The sequence below is a fragment of the Hyperolius riggenbachi genome, chromosome 11, assembly GCF_040937935.1.
Source record: "Hyperolius riggenbachi isolate aHypRig1 chromosome 11, aHypRig1.pri, whole genome shotgun sequence".
In the NCBI taxonomy this organism is placed as follows: Eukaryota; Metazoa; Chordata; class Amphibia; order Anura; family Hyperoliidae; genus Hyperolius; species Hyperolius riggenbachi.
This window is the reverse complement of record NC_090656.1, coordinates 221625943-221639509: the sequence shown is the minus strand read 5'-3', so window position 1 is coordinate 221639509 and position 13567 is coordinate 221625943. Positions and strand designations below refer to the sequence as shown.

The window sequence follows — 13567 nt, the reverse complement described above, 5'->3', positions numbered from 1 at the left end:
GTCTAGAAGGACTGCCATCCAACATGTGTTGGGAATCATGGAGAGAAATTTGATCATATTTATATAGGGCTTCCCTTAAAGATACACTGAAACAAAAAAAAATGTATGATATAATGATTGGTATACGTGTAGTACAGCTAAGAAATAAAACATTAGGAGCAGAGACATAAGTCTAATATTGTTTCCAGTACAGGAAGAGTTAAGAAACTCCAGTTGTTATCTAGGCAAAAGAGCCACTGAGCTCCACTACTTTCAAAGTCTTCTGAAGCTTATTATCTCAACTGTCAGTCACTGTATTTTATTTTTCTCTCCAGAGGACAGGTCAATAGTTCACTGGCCTGCTCTGTAAAAACATTTAGAATGCTGAGTAGTGTGTAAACAGCAAATATTAGAGAATGAAATATAACTGAAAATAAAAATATAAGAATATTTTCTTTGCTACTAATGTTCTAGTAATTATCTGAACTACACAACCAATTCATTATATTATATTTTTTTGCTTCAGTGTCTCTTTAAAGCACATCTGAACTCAGAGGGATATGGAAGCTGCCATATGTATTATGCACATTGCCTGGCAGCCCTACTGATCCTCTGCCTCTAATGCTTGTAGCTATAGCCCCTGAACAAGCATGCAACAGATCAGGTGTTTCTGACATTATTGTCCGATCTGACATGCTTGTTTCTGGTGTGATTCAGATACTACTGCAGCCAAATAAATCAGCAGGACAGCCAGGCAACTGGTATTGTTTAAAAGAAACTAAATATGGCAGCTTCCATATCCCTCTCCCTTTAGGTGTCTTTTTAATTAACATTTTACCTTAATTTGCATCTGCCCACACTGTCCCTGAGCAACACTTGTAATGCTCCTTTAACGTAGACCTGAACTCTTGCACAGGACACAAGGAAAACAGATGGAAATGCACCCTTGTGTATTTAAAGAGAAGTGTCTGTCTAATCTCCCTCATATTTTAGTAATCACAAGTGTACTTTGATCTCTCAGCTGTGTCAGCACAGAAATGCGTCAGTCCTAGGCAGACACAGCTAATATTTAAACGCAGAATGTTAATACTTTGTCTACTTCCATGAAAGCAGGAAGTAGACACACTACAGATTTATTGCAGGATTTGTATGCTTTTCTTTAACCACTTAACGACCAGCCAACGCCGATAGGCGGCGGCTGGTCGCAGTGGTGTTTCTATGGAAACAACGGCCGATCCATGGCAGTTCATGGAGGGAGTCTCCGTGAACAGCCTGTGAGCCTCTGATCGCGGCTCGCAGGTGAAATGTAAACACCCGGGGAAGAAATCCCCGGTGTTTACAGCGGCGTAAAGGAGATCGGCGATCCCCGGCATCTGAATGGCCGGGGATTGCCGCCGTCTGATAGGCTGAATCCTATCAGAGGCGGTACAGGACAGATCGCCATCCTGTACCGCCCATAGAGGAGAGGAGAGGGAGGGAAGGAGAGGGAGGGGGGAATAGCGCTGCGGAGGGGGGCTTTGAGGAGCCCCCTCCCCTGCTAAACACCGATAGCCGGCGGCGATCAGACCCCCCTACAGGACATACCCCTAGTGGAGAAAAAAGGGGGGAAGTCTGATCGCCCTGGCTAAAACCTGATCTGTGCTGTGGGCTAAAGAGCCCACCCAGCACAGATCATATAAAAATCCTGCGGTCCTTATGTGGTTAAAGGTTATAATGCTGTTGCTCATCTTTTAGAGCAGTCAGGAAGTTCTGAGTTCAGGTCCACTTTAAGAAACGCCACAGTTTATTTGTGAAGAATACTGGAGAAAAAATGGGGCAGTTACCAGAACAACCAATTAAAATCCTTGTTTCTTTTTACAGCTAAACCGAGATTAGTTGATCCATCGCTCCACTTTTTTTGCTGTTTTTTTTTTTTTCAAATCATCCTTTATCCACCATATTCAACTGATAATTTAACAATGACTACAAATTGCCGTAACACAGCAGCCAATCAGATTTCACCTTTTATCAGTTGAGTGTAAGGAGGACCATCAATGACTACTTGCTTGCTGTACACTGCTACACTATTCCTCTTCCTCTTCTTGAATAAGCCAGAACATCCTGAACATCACCGAAGACTGCTTGCTAATCCCGGGAACATCCACGATGATCAACTAACGAGAACAAACTGTGTTCATATCTCGCCGCTGCTGGACTAATAGCTTAGTCAGGGATTACACGTGATCGTGTCTGCAGACATGCTAAGAAGGTCATATGGTGACAGTTCCTGTCCTGATGAAGAGATCTGTCTGCAGCTGTGCAGACCTCCCTCTGTGTAGTTTAAAGTGAACCTGTCAGGGTTAGAAAAGTTTATAAACTGACATTAAATGGCTGCATAGGCTAAATAATTTCCTTGGTAGCTGGGAAGGTCTCTGGCTTACACGGAATAGAAGCCATGTTTTCTGTGACATAGATCTCCACCTCATCCCTGCTGAATGGCTACAGTCCAGGGACACCTTGGTGTTGGTGTCACCCAGTAGGTGATTTGCAGGAGAGGTGGCATTCCACTTTTTACCCCACTAGATCTACTTTTTTTCCAGCCACTTTTCTATGTACAGTACCCTCCTTCAGTGTAGCGCAAATCCGCTTCCATATAAATAGCCCTTCTTTTGCTTCTAGTGGTTACTCCTCCATGCCCAGTACCCCCTCTCATTATGCAGAAATGCTAAGTATAGCCCCTCCCCTTCCTCACATATGTTGCAGCCCCTCTTCCATGTTCAGCAGCCCTCCTCCTGTGTGCAGCAGCCTCCCTCCTGTGGGCAGCAGCTGTCCTCCTTTGTGCAGCAGTGCTCCTCCTGTGTGCATCAGCCTCCCTCTTTTGTGTAGCAGTCTTTCTCCTGTGTGCAGTAGGTGTCCTCCTTTGTGCAGCAGTGCTTCTCCTGTGTGCAGCAGCCTCCCTCCTGTGTGCAGCAGCTGTCCTCCTGTGTGCAGCAGCTGTCCTCTTGTGTGCAGCATCCTCCCTCCTGTGTGCAGAAGCTCTCCTCCTGTATGTAGCAGCTCTCCTCCTGTGAGCAGCAGCTGGCCTCCTGTGTGCAGTTGCTCTCCTCCTATGTGCAGCAGCCTCCTTCCTGTGTGCAGCAGCTGTCCTCCTGTGTGCAGCAGCCTCCCTCCTTTGTGTAGCAGTCTACCTCCTGTGTGTAGCAGCTGTCCTCCTGTGTATAGCAGACTCCCTCCTGTGTGCAGAAGCTCTTCTACTGTGTGTAGCATCTCTCCTCCTGTGTGCAGCAACCTCCCTCCTGTGTGCAGTTGCTCTCCTCCTGTGTGCAGCAGCTGTCCTCCTGTGTGCAGCAGCCTCCCTCCTGTGTGCAGCTGCCTCCCTCCTGTGTGCAAAAGCTCTCCTCCTGTGTGCAGCAGCTCCTCCTGTGTGCAGCAGCCTCCCTCCTGTGTTCAGCAGGTTTCCTCCTGTGTGCAGCAGCAACTCTCCTCCTGTGTGCAGTTGCTCTCCTCCTGTGTGCAGCAGCTGTCCTCTTGTGTACTGCAGCTGTCCTTTTGTGTGCAGCAGCCTCCCTCCTATGTGCAGCAGCTGTCGTCCCGTGTGCAGCACTCTACTCCTGTGTGCAGCAGCTGTCCTCCTGTGTGCAGCATCTGTTCTCCTGTGTGGAGCAGCCTCCCTCCTGTGTGCAGCTGCCTCCCTCCTGTGTGCATAAGCTCTTCTCCTGTATGCAGCAGCTGTCCTCCTATGTGCAGCAGCCTCCCTCCTGTATGCAGCAGCTCCTCCTGTGTACAGCACTCTCTTCAGGTGTGCAGCAGCTGTTCTCCTGTGTGGAGCAGCCTCCCTCCTATGGGCAGCTGCTCCTCCTGTGTGCAGCAGCCCTCCTGTGTGCAGCAGCTCTCCTCCTGTGTATAGCAGCCTCCCTCCTTTGTGCAGCAGCTCTCCTTCTGTGTGCAGCAGCTGTCCTCCCTGTGCAGCAGCCTCCCTCCTGTGTTCAGCCGCCCACAATTCTATGTATAATAACCCTCCTCTGCCATGTGCAGTAGCATCACTTCCATGTACAGTAGCCTCATCTTTTTTCTAAAGCCACCCCCCTTCCTTGTACCTTAGCCTCTCCCAGGCTGTGGTGGTCACCAAGGGTAGGCAAGGTAAAGGGTGTGAACATTCAGGAAGCTCATCAAAGTTTTGCTGGGGGCATCATGATTTGTCGTTATGCCCCTGTCTGGAAGCTTCCATATTTATTTCCTTTTAAACAATACTAGTTGCCTGGCAGTCCTGTTTTTCTGGCATCAGTAGTGTCTGAAACACACACCTGAAACAAGCATGTGGCTAATCAAGTCAGACTTGAGTCAGAGAACCTGATCTGCATGCTGGTCATGGCCAAATTTGTACTCTTTAGGTCCCAAGGCCACTGTCCCAGCTGCCCCCCTTCAATATAGGCAGCCAGATGAGAATGACCCTTCCATCTAGTATAGGCAGCCAGATGACACTTCCCCCCCCCCACCTCCTGTATAAGTAGCCAGATAACTCCCCCCCCCCCACCAGTTTAGATAGCTTGATGCCCCCTTCCCTCTAGTATAAAAAAACAGATCACCCTCCCCCCTTCCGTATTGGAAGCCTGATGACCGGCCTCCCTCCAGTATAGCTGGCCAGGTGACCCTTCCCCCCCACCCGATGTAGCCTGCTGCCCACCCGCCCTTGATCCTGAGGTGCCTTAGGCCATAGCCAATATGGTCTTGGCTTAAATCCGGCCCCGATGCTTGTTTAGGGTCTATAGCTAAAAGTATTAGTGGCAAAGGATTAGGGGGACAGCCAGGCAACTTGCATTGTTTAAAAGGAAATATATATGGCAGCTTCCATATACCTCTTGCTACAGTTTCCTTTTAAACAGCAGTGATGGTTAACGTTGTCAGCCCTGATCATCCACCAGAAGACCTTCACTTTCTTCCTTGGTCCCAATCTTCATAGCCAGGTTGAAATGCAGCAGTCATTAGCCACTGATGACCAAAGTCCCCAAGTGGAGATAAATACTGTCCCAGGGCCAGAGGAACATAGAGGAACATTGGATCTTCTGGGAACATGTGGGTCACTTTGAATCGCTCAGAACAGTCAAATCTTGTATTTTGTTTACGGGATACCATACTCAACCTTTTTATTGTATTTTCCAGTTCTATAAAGCCAACTTTATGAAAACAGAAGACAGCAAGGAGAATAATGCGAGCGTGGCTGAAAAGGGGCGGGCGTCTGTCATTTTCTCTTTGAAGAATGAGGTTGGAGGACTCGTAAAAGCGCTCAAACTCTTTCAGGTATGGAGAGTAGGATTGGTTCATGATGGTTGTCTATGAAATCTATTAGAGAAAGATCAGAATATAACTGGATATCAGGGAAAGAGGGGGCACCTTTACCTACCCTTGACCCAGTTCCCAGATATAGAGGGTGCAGCTCCTGCAGCTGTAGTGGGGCCCAAGGCTGTGAGGAACCCCTACTTCTTACCTTCTCTCCTGCTGATAATGGAGCTTCTTCAGAGCAAGGGTGGTCGTGGTCTCACTTGTTATTGCTGGAAGAGTCATGGTGGCTGCACTGTTATAGGAGATAGTGGCCACACTTATTATGTGATTCTTTGCTGATGGACCGCTTGACCATGGAGGTTACCATGAGGCTACGGGTTGTGAACTTTGGAGGTCCCCATAATTTATAGTTACTCCTCTGACCATATCACATTTGCATGAGGAGCATGAGGAACTTATCCAAAGGGAAATAGCTCAGGTGAAGCCACTTGTTTAGCAGTGAAACCTTTCCAAGAATTCCTTCTGGTTGTATCTGCTTTATTTTCCTTTGTTTATACAATGATGTAGATAAAAGAGAACCTTCAGAGATATAAGGAATTATACTGACCACCCTTCTCCCTCCAGGAAAAACATGTCAATCTGATTCACATTGAATCTCGGAAGTCAAAGAGAAGAAACTCAGAGTTTGAGATATTTCTGGACTGTGACAGTAACAGAGAACAGCTGAACGAGATCGTCCAACTTCTCCGGCCGCACGTCAACGTGATCACCATGAATTCGCCAGATACCTTCTGTGTAGAGGAGGATGGTAAGTATGCCCAAACTGACCCATCTGGTAACTGTGAGCCTTGGGCTGGAATTTAATTGGTTACCATCAACCACTCCAGCCAATATATAAGCGTAAAATCAATCGCAGGTAGTATTGCTTATATCAGAAGTACTGTAACAGCCTTGCTAAGAAGGGCTCCAGCCAAAAAGTAGCAAAAGTTTGACTCCTTATCAGACTGTATTGTCTGAGTTGCTGCTGCAGAAATGACCAACACAGAAAGTGAGTTTGTGGAGGAAGTCTTTGAATTGGGATACGAGAGCATTTTAATCTTATATTTGGGCAGCCTTACCATCAGGGCTCTAAAACGGGAATTAGCTACAATGGGTCCTAAATGTTCCTGGCAATTGAAGCCACACCCCCTGCTTCCCAAATCCAAATCCTCTTTAGACAATACAAGACACAACATTTATAATTCACTTTTCTCCTGGCGGCCACTAGGGTGCGCGCTATAGGTAGTAGCAGTATTAGGGAGTCCAGTCCAAGGTCTACTACTGAATAGGTGCTGGCTTACTGAACAGGAGAGACAAAATTCAAACCCAGGTCTCCTGTGTCAGAAGTAGAGCCCCCAACCAGTACACTATGCAGCCACTGCTGGCTTTAGCATCTCTAACAACATCTCCTGCTGACCACAGACACAACCTCTTATGCCACTCCAACCACATCCTGTTCTGTCCACCTCAAATCTTATTCCACCCCTCCAATCACACCCTCTTCTGTCCATAGTGATACCGTCTTGTGCAGCTTCAGCCACACACCCTACTGTCCACAGCCATATTCCTTTCTGCCCCTCCAACCACACCCTTCCCCCCCACAGTGACACCCCTTTGTACATATTTAGTCACACCCCTTACTGCCCACAGTCATATCCCCTTCCTCCCCTGAAACCTCACCCTCTTCTGTCCACAGTGACATCCCTTCACTTCAGGCCACACCCCTCCAGGAAAACCCTACATGTCAAATCAACAGCTGCCATGAGTTATAAAGTTGGAGCTATTTTTATTGGATCTCATTAGTTGGAAAATGAATAGTTGCTGAAGAACAACTAGAGTAGCTGTGCTTTTATGTTAATTGTTTCTTTTAAGCTTATACATAGCAAAGGTTTATAAATGAACTGAATATGTTTTTTTCCTCATAACCAGATATGGAGAGTGTTCCCTGGTTTCCTACCAAAATTTCCGATTTGGATAAATGCGCAAACAGAGTTCTGATGTACGGGTCTGACCTGGACGCTGATCACCCGGTAAGTTATGGTAATTTAACAAACGTTCTAAAATATTGTGGTATCCTTCTAAGCAGGCTCTGGAATTTGGAGCAGCATTAGGCCAGTTCTGATCCTGACAATCTCCTACAATTGTCTGTTTGCCATGAAGACATATTTAGAGCCTCAGTGAAACATGGCGCAGCTGAAATATCACGCCTAAGTTTTGATTTTGAAATATACTGATCCATATATTTTTTTAAATTTCACCTTTAACCCATTATCAGCTTCACTAGCATACCTCTGTGTGCTGTAAATTTTTGGAATGCTTTGCTCTCTCTCTACTAGCTAAAATATCCAAACTGAAAGCAGAAGCCCTCTGTTATTGTCTCACACTGCCCCCTAGTGACAAGTGGCCATACATATAAATTACAGCAATTAAAAGCTAAGGAAAACTAATTTGCAGCAAGGAAAAGTAACAAGCCTTTAAATAAATTGGCTGCTAAAGGGTTCAAATCTTTTCTGTTTACAGGGATTTAAGGACAACGTGTATCGCAAGAGGAGGAAGTATTTTGCAGATGTTGCCATGAACTATAAGCAGTACGTATATCTATTATATGTTGATGATATACTGATATCAGATGTGGGGAATTATTTCCCTTCCTTGTATTGTTTTTTTTACATTATCGTGTCAGCTTTTCATTTGGTATTTGTTTATGTATACTGATGTTTGATCTGGGCTCACTCGAAGCCAGATTTAATTAATCAGGTAATATTTACCAGGACAGGATACGAAGTTAACTTATCTGGAAATCAAATATTTGCCAGTACGTACGATAAATAGTGTTTATAAGCTGGGTGTATTTACCATCAGATGGCCTTGCAGGGAAATCAGTCACTGCTTAATGATGTGGATACAGTCATTCCAGAGACAGTGCATCTAACTGTATACGAATCATGAATGCTTCATAGAAATATATATATATAATACACACACACACACACACACACACAAAGAAACAAACACTAGGAAATAACAGACTTTTTTTTATCTGCCACGCAATGTGTTCTTTCAGTATAATTTAACTTGCTTTTGTCAGGTTAACCTCTTCTCTCCCTGCACTGCTTGCCACATGACTACAGAACCCCAGTAGCTTTATTGTTCAGCAGCATTAACATGAAGCCCCTTATCCCCTCTATCCTTTCAACCCATGCTACTACAACATAGGGATTCAAAACCTTGTAAAAAAAAAAAAGATATGATACTTTAATAAAGTTGGTGATTATGTGGAGAAATAATCAGAAGATACATAACGTTTTCTGCTAGGTGATATTTTGACAGTACTTTTTCACCTATTTAACTACAACTTGATGTAGTTACCGTATATGCTTGCGTATAAGCCTAATGTTTCAGCACCACAGATGGTGGAGCAGGTTTTGTTACTGGCAGAGGAGTGTAAGGATCGTGCAGTAGTGACCCTGCTCTTGCCAGCTGGCTCCCAGCTGTGTCCGTGGCCCCTCATCTGCAGCAACATGGTGTGCAGAGTGCGCTGCTCAAGACTACCTGTGTCCCCTGGCTTGTGGAGCGGAGCGTGCAAGCAACGTGTCAGCAGTGCAATGATCAGGGATTCTTCCTGTGTGGCAATCGCTGTGTCTCATATCTATGATGCCATCTAGTGGCATCTTGAGACACATGTATGATCCTTGGGACACATCTGGCTATGGGGAGGGGGGTTGACGTGTACTGGGGGCACATCTGGCTACTGTGGAGGGGGCTTATACACGAGTCAATCACTTTTTCCTGGTTTCTGAGGGAAAAGTGGGTACCTCAGCTTATACACGTGTCGGCTTATATGCGAGTATATACGGGTATGCCCCTGCCACTGACAGCACAGAATTTTGATGGTTGGTGTCAGTCTGTAGTTCTTTTTGCCATTAGGTGACAAAAGAAGGAACTGAGATATTGTAACTCGGTCCTGTTGTCAAACCAAAATAGGTAGGTCTGCCACATGGCTTGTTCCAACAGCTTCTACAGATAAAAACAAGATATGACAGATAAACAAAGGTTCAAAAATATCTTAATTAAAGTGTAATCGCATATGGCTACGATATGTATTTTGTTATACTTTGTCGCGGTTCTTTTTGATCTAAAATATCATGTTTATACTTCCTAGTGGGGATCCAATTCCTCGCATTGACTTCACGGAAGAGGAGGTGAAGACTTGGGGCACGGTATTCCGGGAGCTCAATAAACTGTACCCCACACACGCCTGCCGGGAGTATCTGAAGAACCTCCCCCTGCTGAACAAGCACTGCGGCTTCCGGGAGGACAACATCCCCCAGCTGGAGGACGTGTCCCGCTTCCTGAAAGGTAGATGCAGAAGGCGGAACTCATACAAAGCACAGTTGGGATAGGGGCTGGTTTAGAGGTATTCAGAATCAGAATACTTTATTTTGCCAAGTACAAACAGGGGTTGTACCCAGAATTGGTTTTGGCTCATACAGGTTCTTAACAGATGGGGGGGGGGGTATAATGTCCGAAAGCCAAGAGCCGAGGCTGCCATACTACAGGGCCACCAGTCAACTTGGCAACCATCTGTCATCCCTAAGTATACATGGAGGGGGGTGAGGGGAAGAGGGAGGTGAAGGTTCAACAGTGAAGGCCCAGTTCTTCATGAAAGAAACCTGTGGAGATGGCTGACGCTGCTGAGGATCCCGATTGCTGGCATCTGGCAGTGCTGGCCAAGGTGTTACAGTTCAAAGGTGCAGTAGTGTTCATCTCTGTGGTGGGTCCTGACTCCTGGGCAGCATTTAGCAGGGCTGGCCAAGATAATGTGGCTGTCACAGAAGCATCTAGCTGCGGTGGACCTTACTTCCGGTTTAGTGGCTGGCATCAAGGAGGGGCTGAACCAGAGGTGTCCCTGCTGCGGTGGAGCAGCAACAGTCAATGGATAGCTGGAGCCGGCATCTAGCGAGGCCAAGGGTTTCCCGATCAGTGCAGTGTCTTCCTACCTCAGTGGAGCCCTCATCTCCTGAGTAGCAGCGGTGGACTCCACAAGGCCTGTACCTACACAGACAATAGACCCAGGCAGTGGCAAGGCGGAAAAAACTCCAGGTCCCGAACTCTCCACGACCTGCACCAGCGTCCCAGTCTACACCAGACCATGCTGCACACCTTCTTGGGGGGAAACTAAGGGAATTGGTAAGGAAAAGGGAAGAAAAACAAGAAAAAGCCAGAATGCTGTGGCCATGGCTGCTAACTAAGGCGCCATCTTCCTGAACGGCAGTTTAATTCCATGTGCAGCCCCCTCTTCCATATGAATCATCCAAGTATGCCGCTCCTCTCTATCATGAACAGCCACCTTAAAGAAAACCTGAACTGAAAATTTAAAGTCAAAATAAGCATACACAAGTCATACTTACCTTCCATGTAGTCTACTCCTCAGTGTCTTTCTCCTGTCCCGCGTCCTGTTTGTTCACTGTGATCAAGGGAATTTTCCGTCCTCCATTTTGAAAATGGCCATTACCCATAACAGCTTTCTGGTCAGCACACAGTTAAACTGTAACATTGCCCACTTGAGCCATAGGGAAACATGGACATTACCAGGTACATCAGTTTTCCGCTCAGCTATAACTGACAGCAACTGATATTTTATTGACATCAACGGATATATTTCAGATCTGACAAAATGTTGTCAGAACTGGAAGGGATCATTGTCAGAAGAAAATGGTGAGCTTCTGAGAGGCACTGATGGCAAGGTAACTATGTAATGTTCATTTGAAGTTACCTCATGTGTTTGTTTTAAATATTTTTAGTCAGTAAAGGTTCTCTTTAAGCATCAGATTCCCTTTTCCATGTGCTGCTCCCTATTCCAGCCTCCTCTTTCATATGTAGCAACCCCCCCCCCTTCATGTCCAGGTGTCACCATGGGATGCAGCCGGTCAAGACCCGGGCCTTTGTAACCTTTCCAGAAACTCGGCCCTGCAGTTTATACAAGTTATCTCACTTGATTTTTTTGTCCCCTTATCTATATTGTGCACTAAAAAAACCAAAAAGCAGCAAATTGTTTCTAAATGTGGTAACTTTCATATTGTTTTTTTCAATTCATGTTTAGCTCTTTTTTTGCTTTCTGGGTGCATAAATGTTACAAAATATATAGGGTGAGAAAAAGAAAAGTCAGATAAGCCATAAACAATAAAGTTGTACATTACGGCCAATTCATGTTTTACAGCAGTGTGCAAAGCAAATAGTAATAAAATACAGAGGTAGAGCTCCCTCTGGTGGACAATTTGTAAAATCAACAATCACATCTGCAGAAAATATACATGAGTTGTGGATCTTGAAACTGCTAAATAAAAAGTACAGTCTTCCAAAAAAAAGTCTCCCCCCAAAAAAACAAAAAACAAACAAACATTAACTGTTCTGCTTTGAGCTTGGAAATTTTGATTTGGTGCACCCCAGAAATTCAGGATGAGTGGAGAACCAGTGGAGACAGTTTTCATAGATCTGGATGTTAGCAGTTCTTAGTTTTACTCATTCAGTAGAAGTTCTGATTTCTTCTCTAATAATAAGTAATTACCCAATATCCTATATCTTGCAGAACGCACAGGATTCATAATCCGCCCTGTGGCCGGCTATTTGTCCCCCAGAGACTTCCTAGCGGGTTTAGCCTTTCGGGTGTTCCACTGCACGCAATATGTCCGGCACAGCTCTGACCCCCTTTACACCCCAGAACCGTGAGTATTCCAGTATTTATTGTTTTTAAAAAATGTGCTAAACAGTATTTAAAACTGAAGTGAAAAAAACTAAAACATATGATATATTGAATTCTATGTATAGTACGGATAATGACTAGAACATTAGTAGTAAAGAAAAAAAGTCTCATATTTATTTTTTCAGTTAAATATTTTTTATTTTTTTTTACACTATTACATCATACTGTTACAGTTGCAGTTTTAAAACCACACTCATTAATTTATTCTACAAAACAAAACATAAATAATGACCCTTTGAACTTTCCTGCAGTAAAACCTTATGTTAAAGAGGAACTCTAGTGAAAATAATATAATAAAAAAGTGCTTCATTTTTACAATAATTATGTATAAATTATTTAGTCAGTGTTTGCTCATTGTAAAATCTTTCCTCTCCCAGATTTACATTCTGACATTTATTACATGGTGACATTTTTACTGTGGGCAGGTTATGTAGCTGCTGCTAGCTGTTTTGGCTGTTACAGACAGCTGTAAACAGCCATTTCCTGTCTGTGAACATTGTTACATTGTGGGAAACTGCCAAAAGTACCTCGGTCTTCAGAGCTTCTTGTGGGAGGGGTTTCACCACAATATCAGTCATACAGCGCCCCCTAATGGTCTGTTTGTGAAAAGCAATAGATTTCTCATGTAAAAGGGGGTATCGGCTACTGATTGGGATAAAGTTAAATTTTTGGTTGGAGTTTCTCTTTAAGCTGTCTTACCCAGTGTGTCGAACAGCTCAGAGGAGTTCTTTTGCATAGATAACAACTGAAGTTTTTTAACTCTTCCTGTACTGGAAAACAATATGAGACTCTCAAACTTTACTTTGCTACTAATGTTGTATTTTTTAACTGTATTACATATACAATTCATTATCTCATACGTTCATTTTTGCTTTAGGTTTGCATTTAAGAGGAAGTTTAACTGAGGATTGAACTTCACCCCAATCAGTAGCCGACGCCCCCTTTCCAATGAGAAATCTTTTCCTTTTCTTGAATAGATCAGCATGGATGATATTGTGATGAAGCCCTACCACAGTGTGATGTCAGGACCATGGTCCTGACAGTTTCCTATTTATGAACCTCTTTGGTGCTGTCTGTTGTTTTTTTCTTATATGCCAGCAGTAAAGATGATTACATGCCGGTTTACGGTTGATCCGACACCATATTACATGGCTAATATCAATTATTTCTTGACCTAGCTTGTATTCTTTAATGTCTCACAATGCAATGTATTTTAATTTTTTTCCCTACTACTATCTTTTGGTAAAGTTCCTCCTTAATACTGTCACCAGTGATAGCATATATATGTATGTATGTATGTATGTGTATGTGTATATATATATATATATATATATATATATATATATATATATATATATATATATATATATATATATGTATATATATATATAAATATATATATATATATATATATATATATATATATATATATATTTATATATATATATGTGTACAGTGGCTTGCAAAAGTATTCAGCCCCCTTGAAGTTTTCCACATTTTGTCACATTACTGCCACAAACAAGCATC

At 44.0% G+C, this 13567-nt stretch overlaps 1 protein-coding gene across 2 annotated transcripts in view; it reads left to right on the top strand.

The window, feature by feature from the left end:
- Positions 1 to 13567, top strand: part of TPH1 (tryptophan hydroxylase 1) — a 39440-nt gene that overhangs the window by 4042 nt on the left and 21831 nt on the right. For both annotated transcript variants that reach the window (XM_068261244.1, XM_068261245.1), the window contains exons 2-7: positions 5119 to 5256; positions 5863 to 6046; positions 7207 to 7307; positions 7798 to 7865; positions 9440 to 9636; positions 11867 to 12002. In XM_068261244.1, coding sequence (XP_068117345.1) covers positions 5119 to 5256; positions 5863 to 6046; positions 7207 to 7307; positions 7798 to 7865; positions 9440 to 9636; positions 11867 to 12002 — 824 coding nt within the window. The remainder of the gene's footprint in view (positions 1 to 5118; positions 5257 to 5862; positions 6047 to 7206; positions 7308 to 7797; positions 7866 to 9439; positions 9637 to 11866; positions 12003 to 13567) is intronic.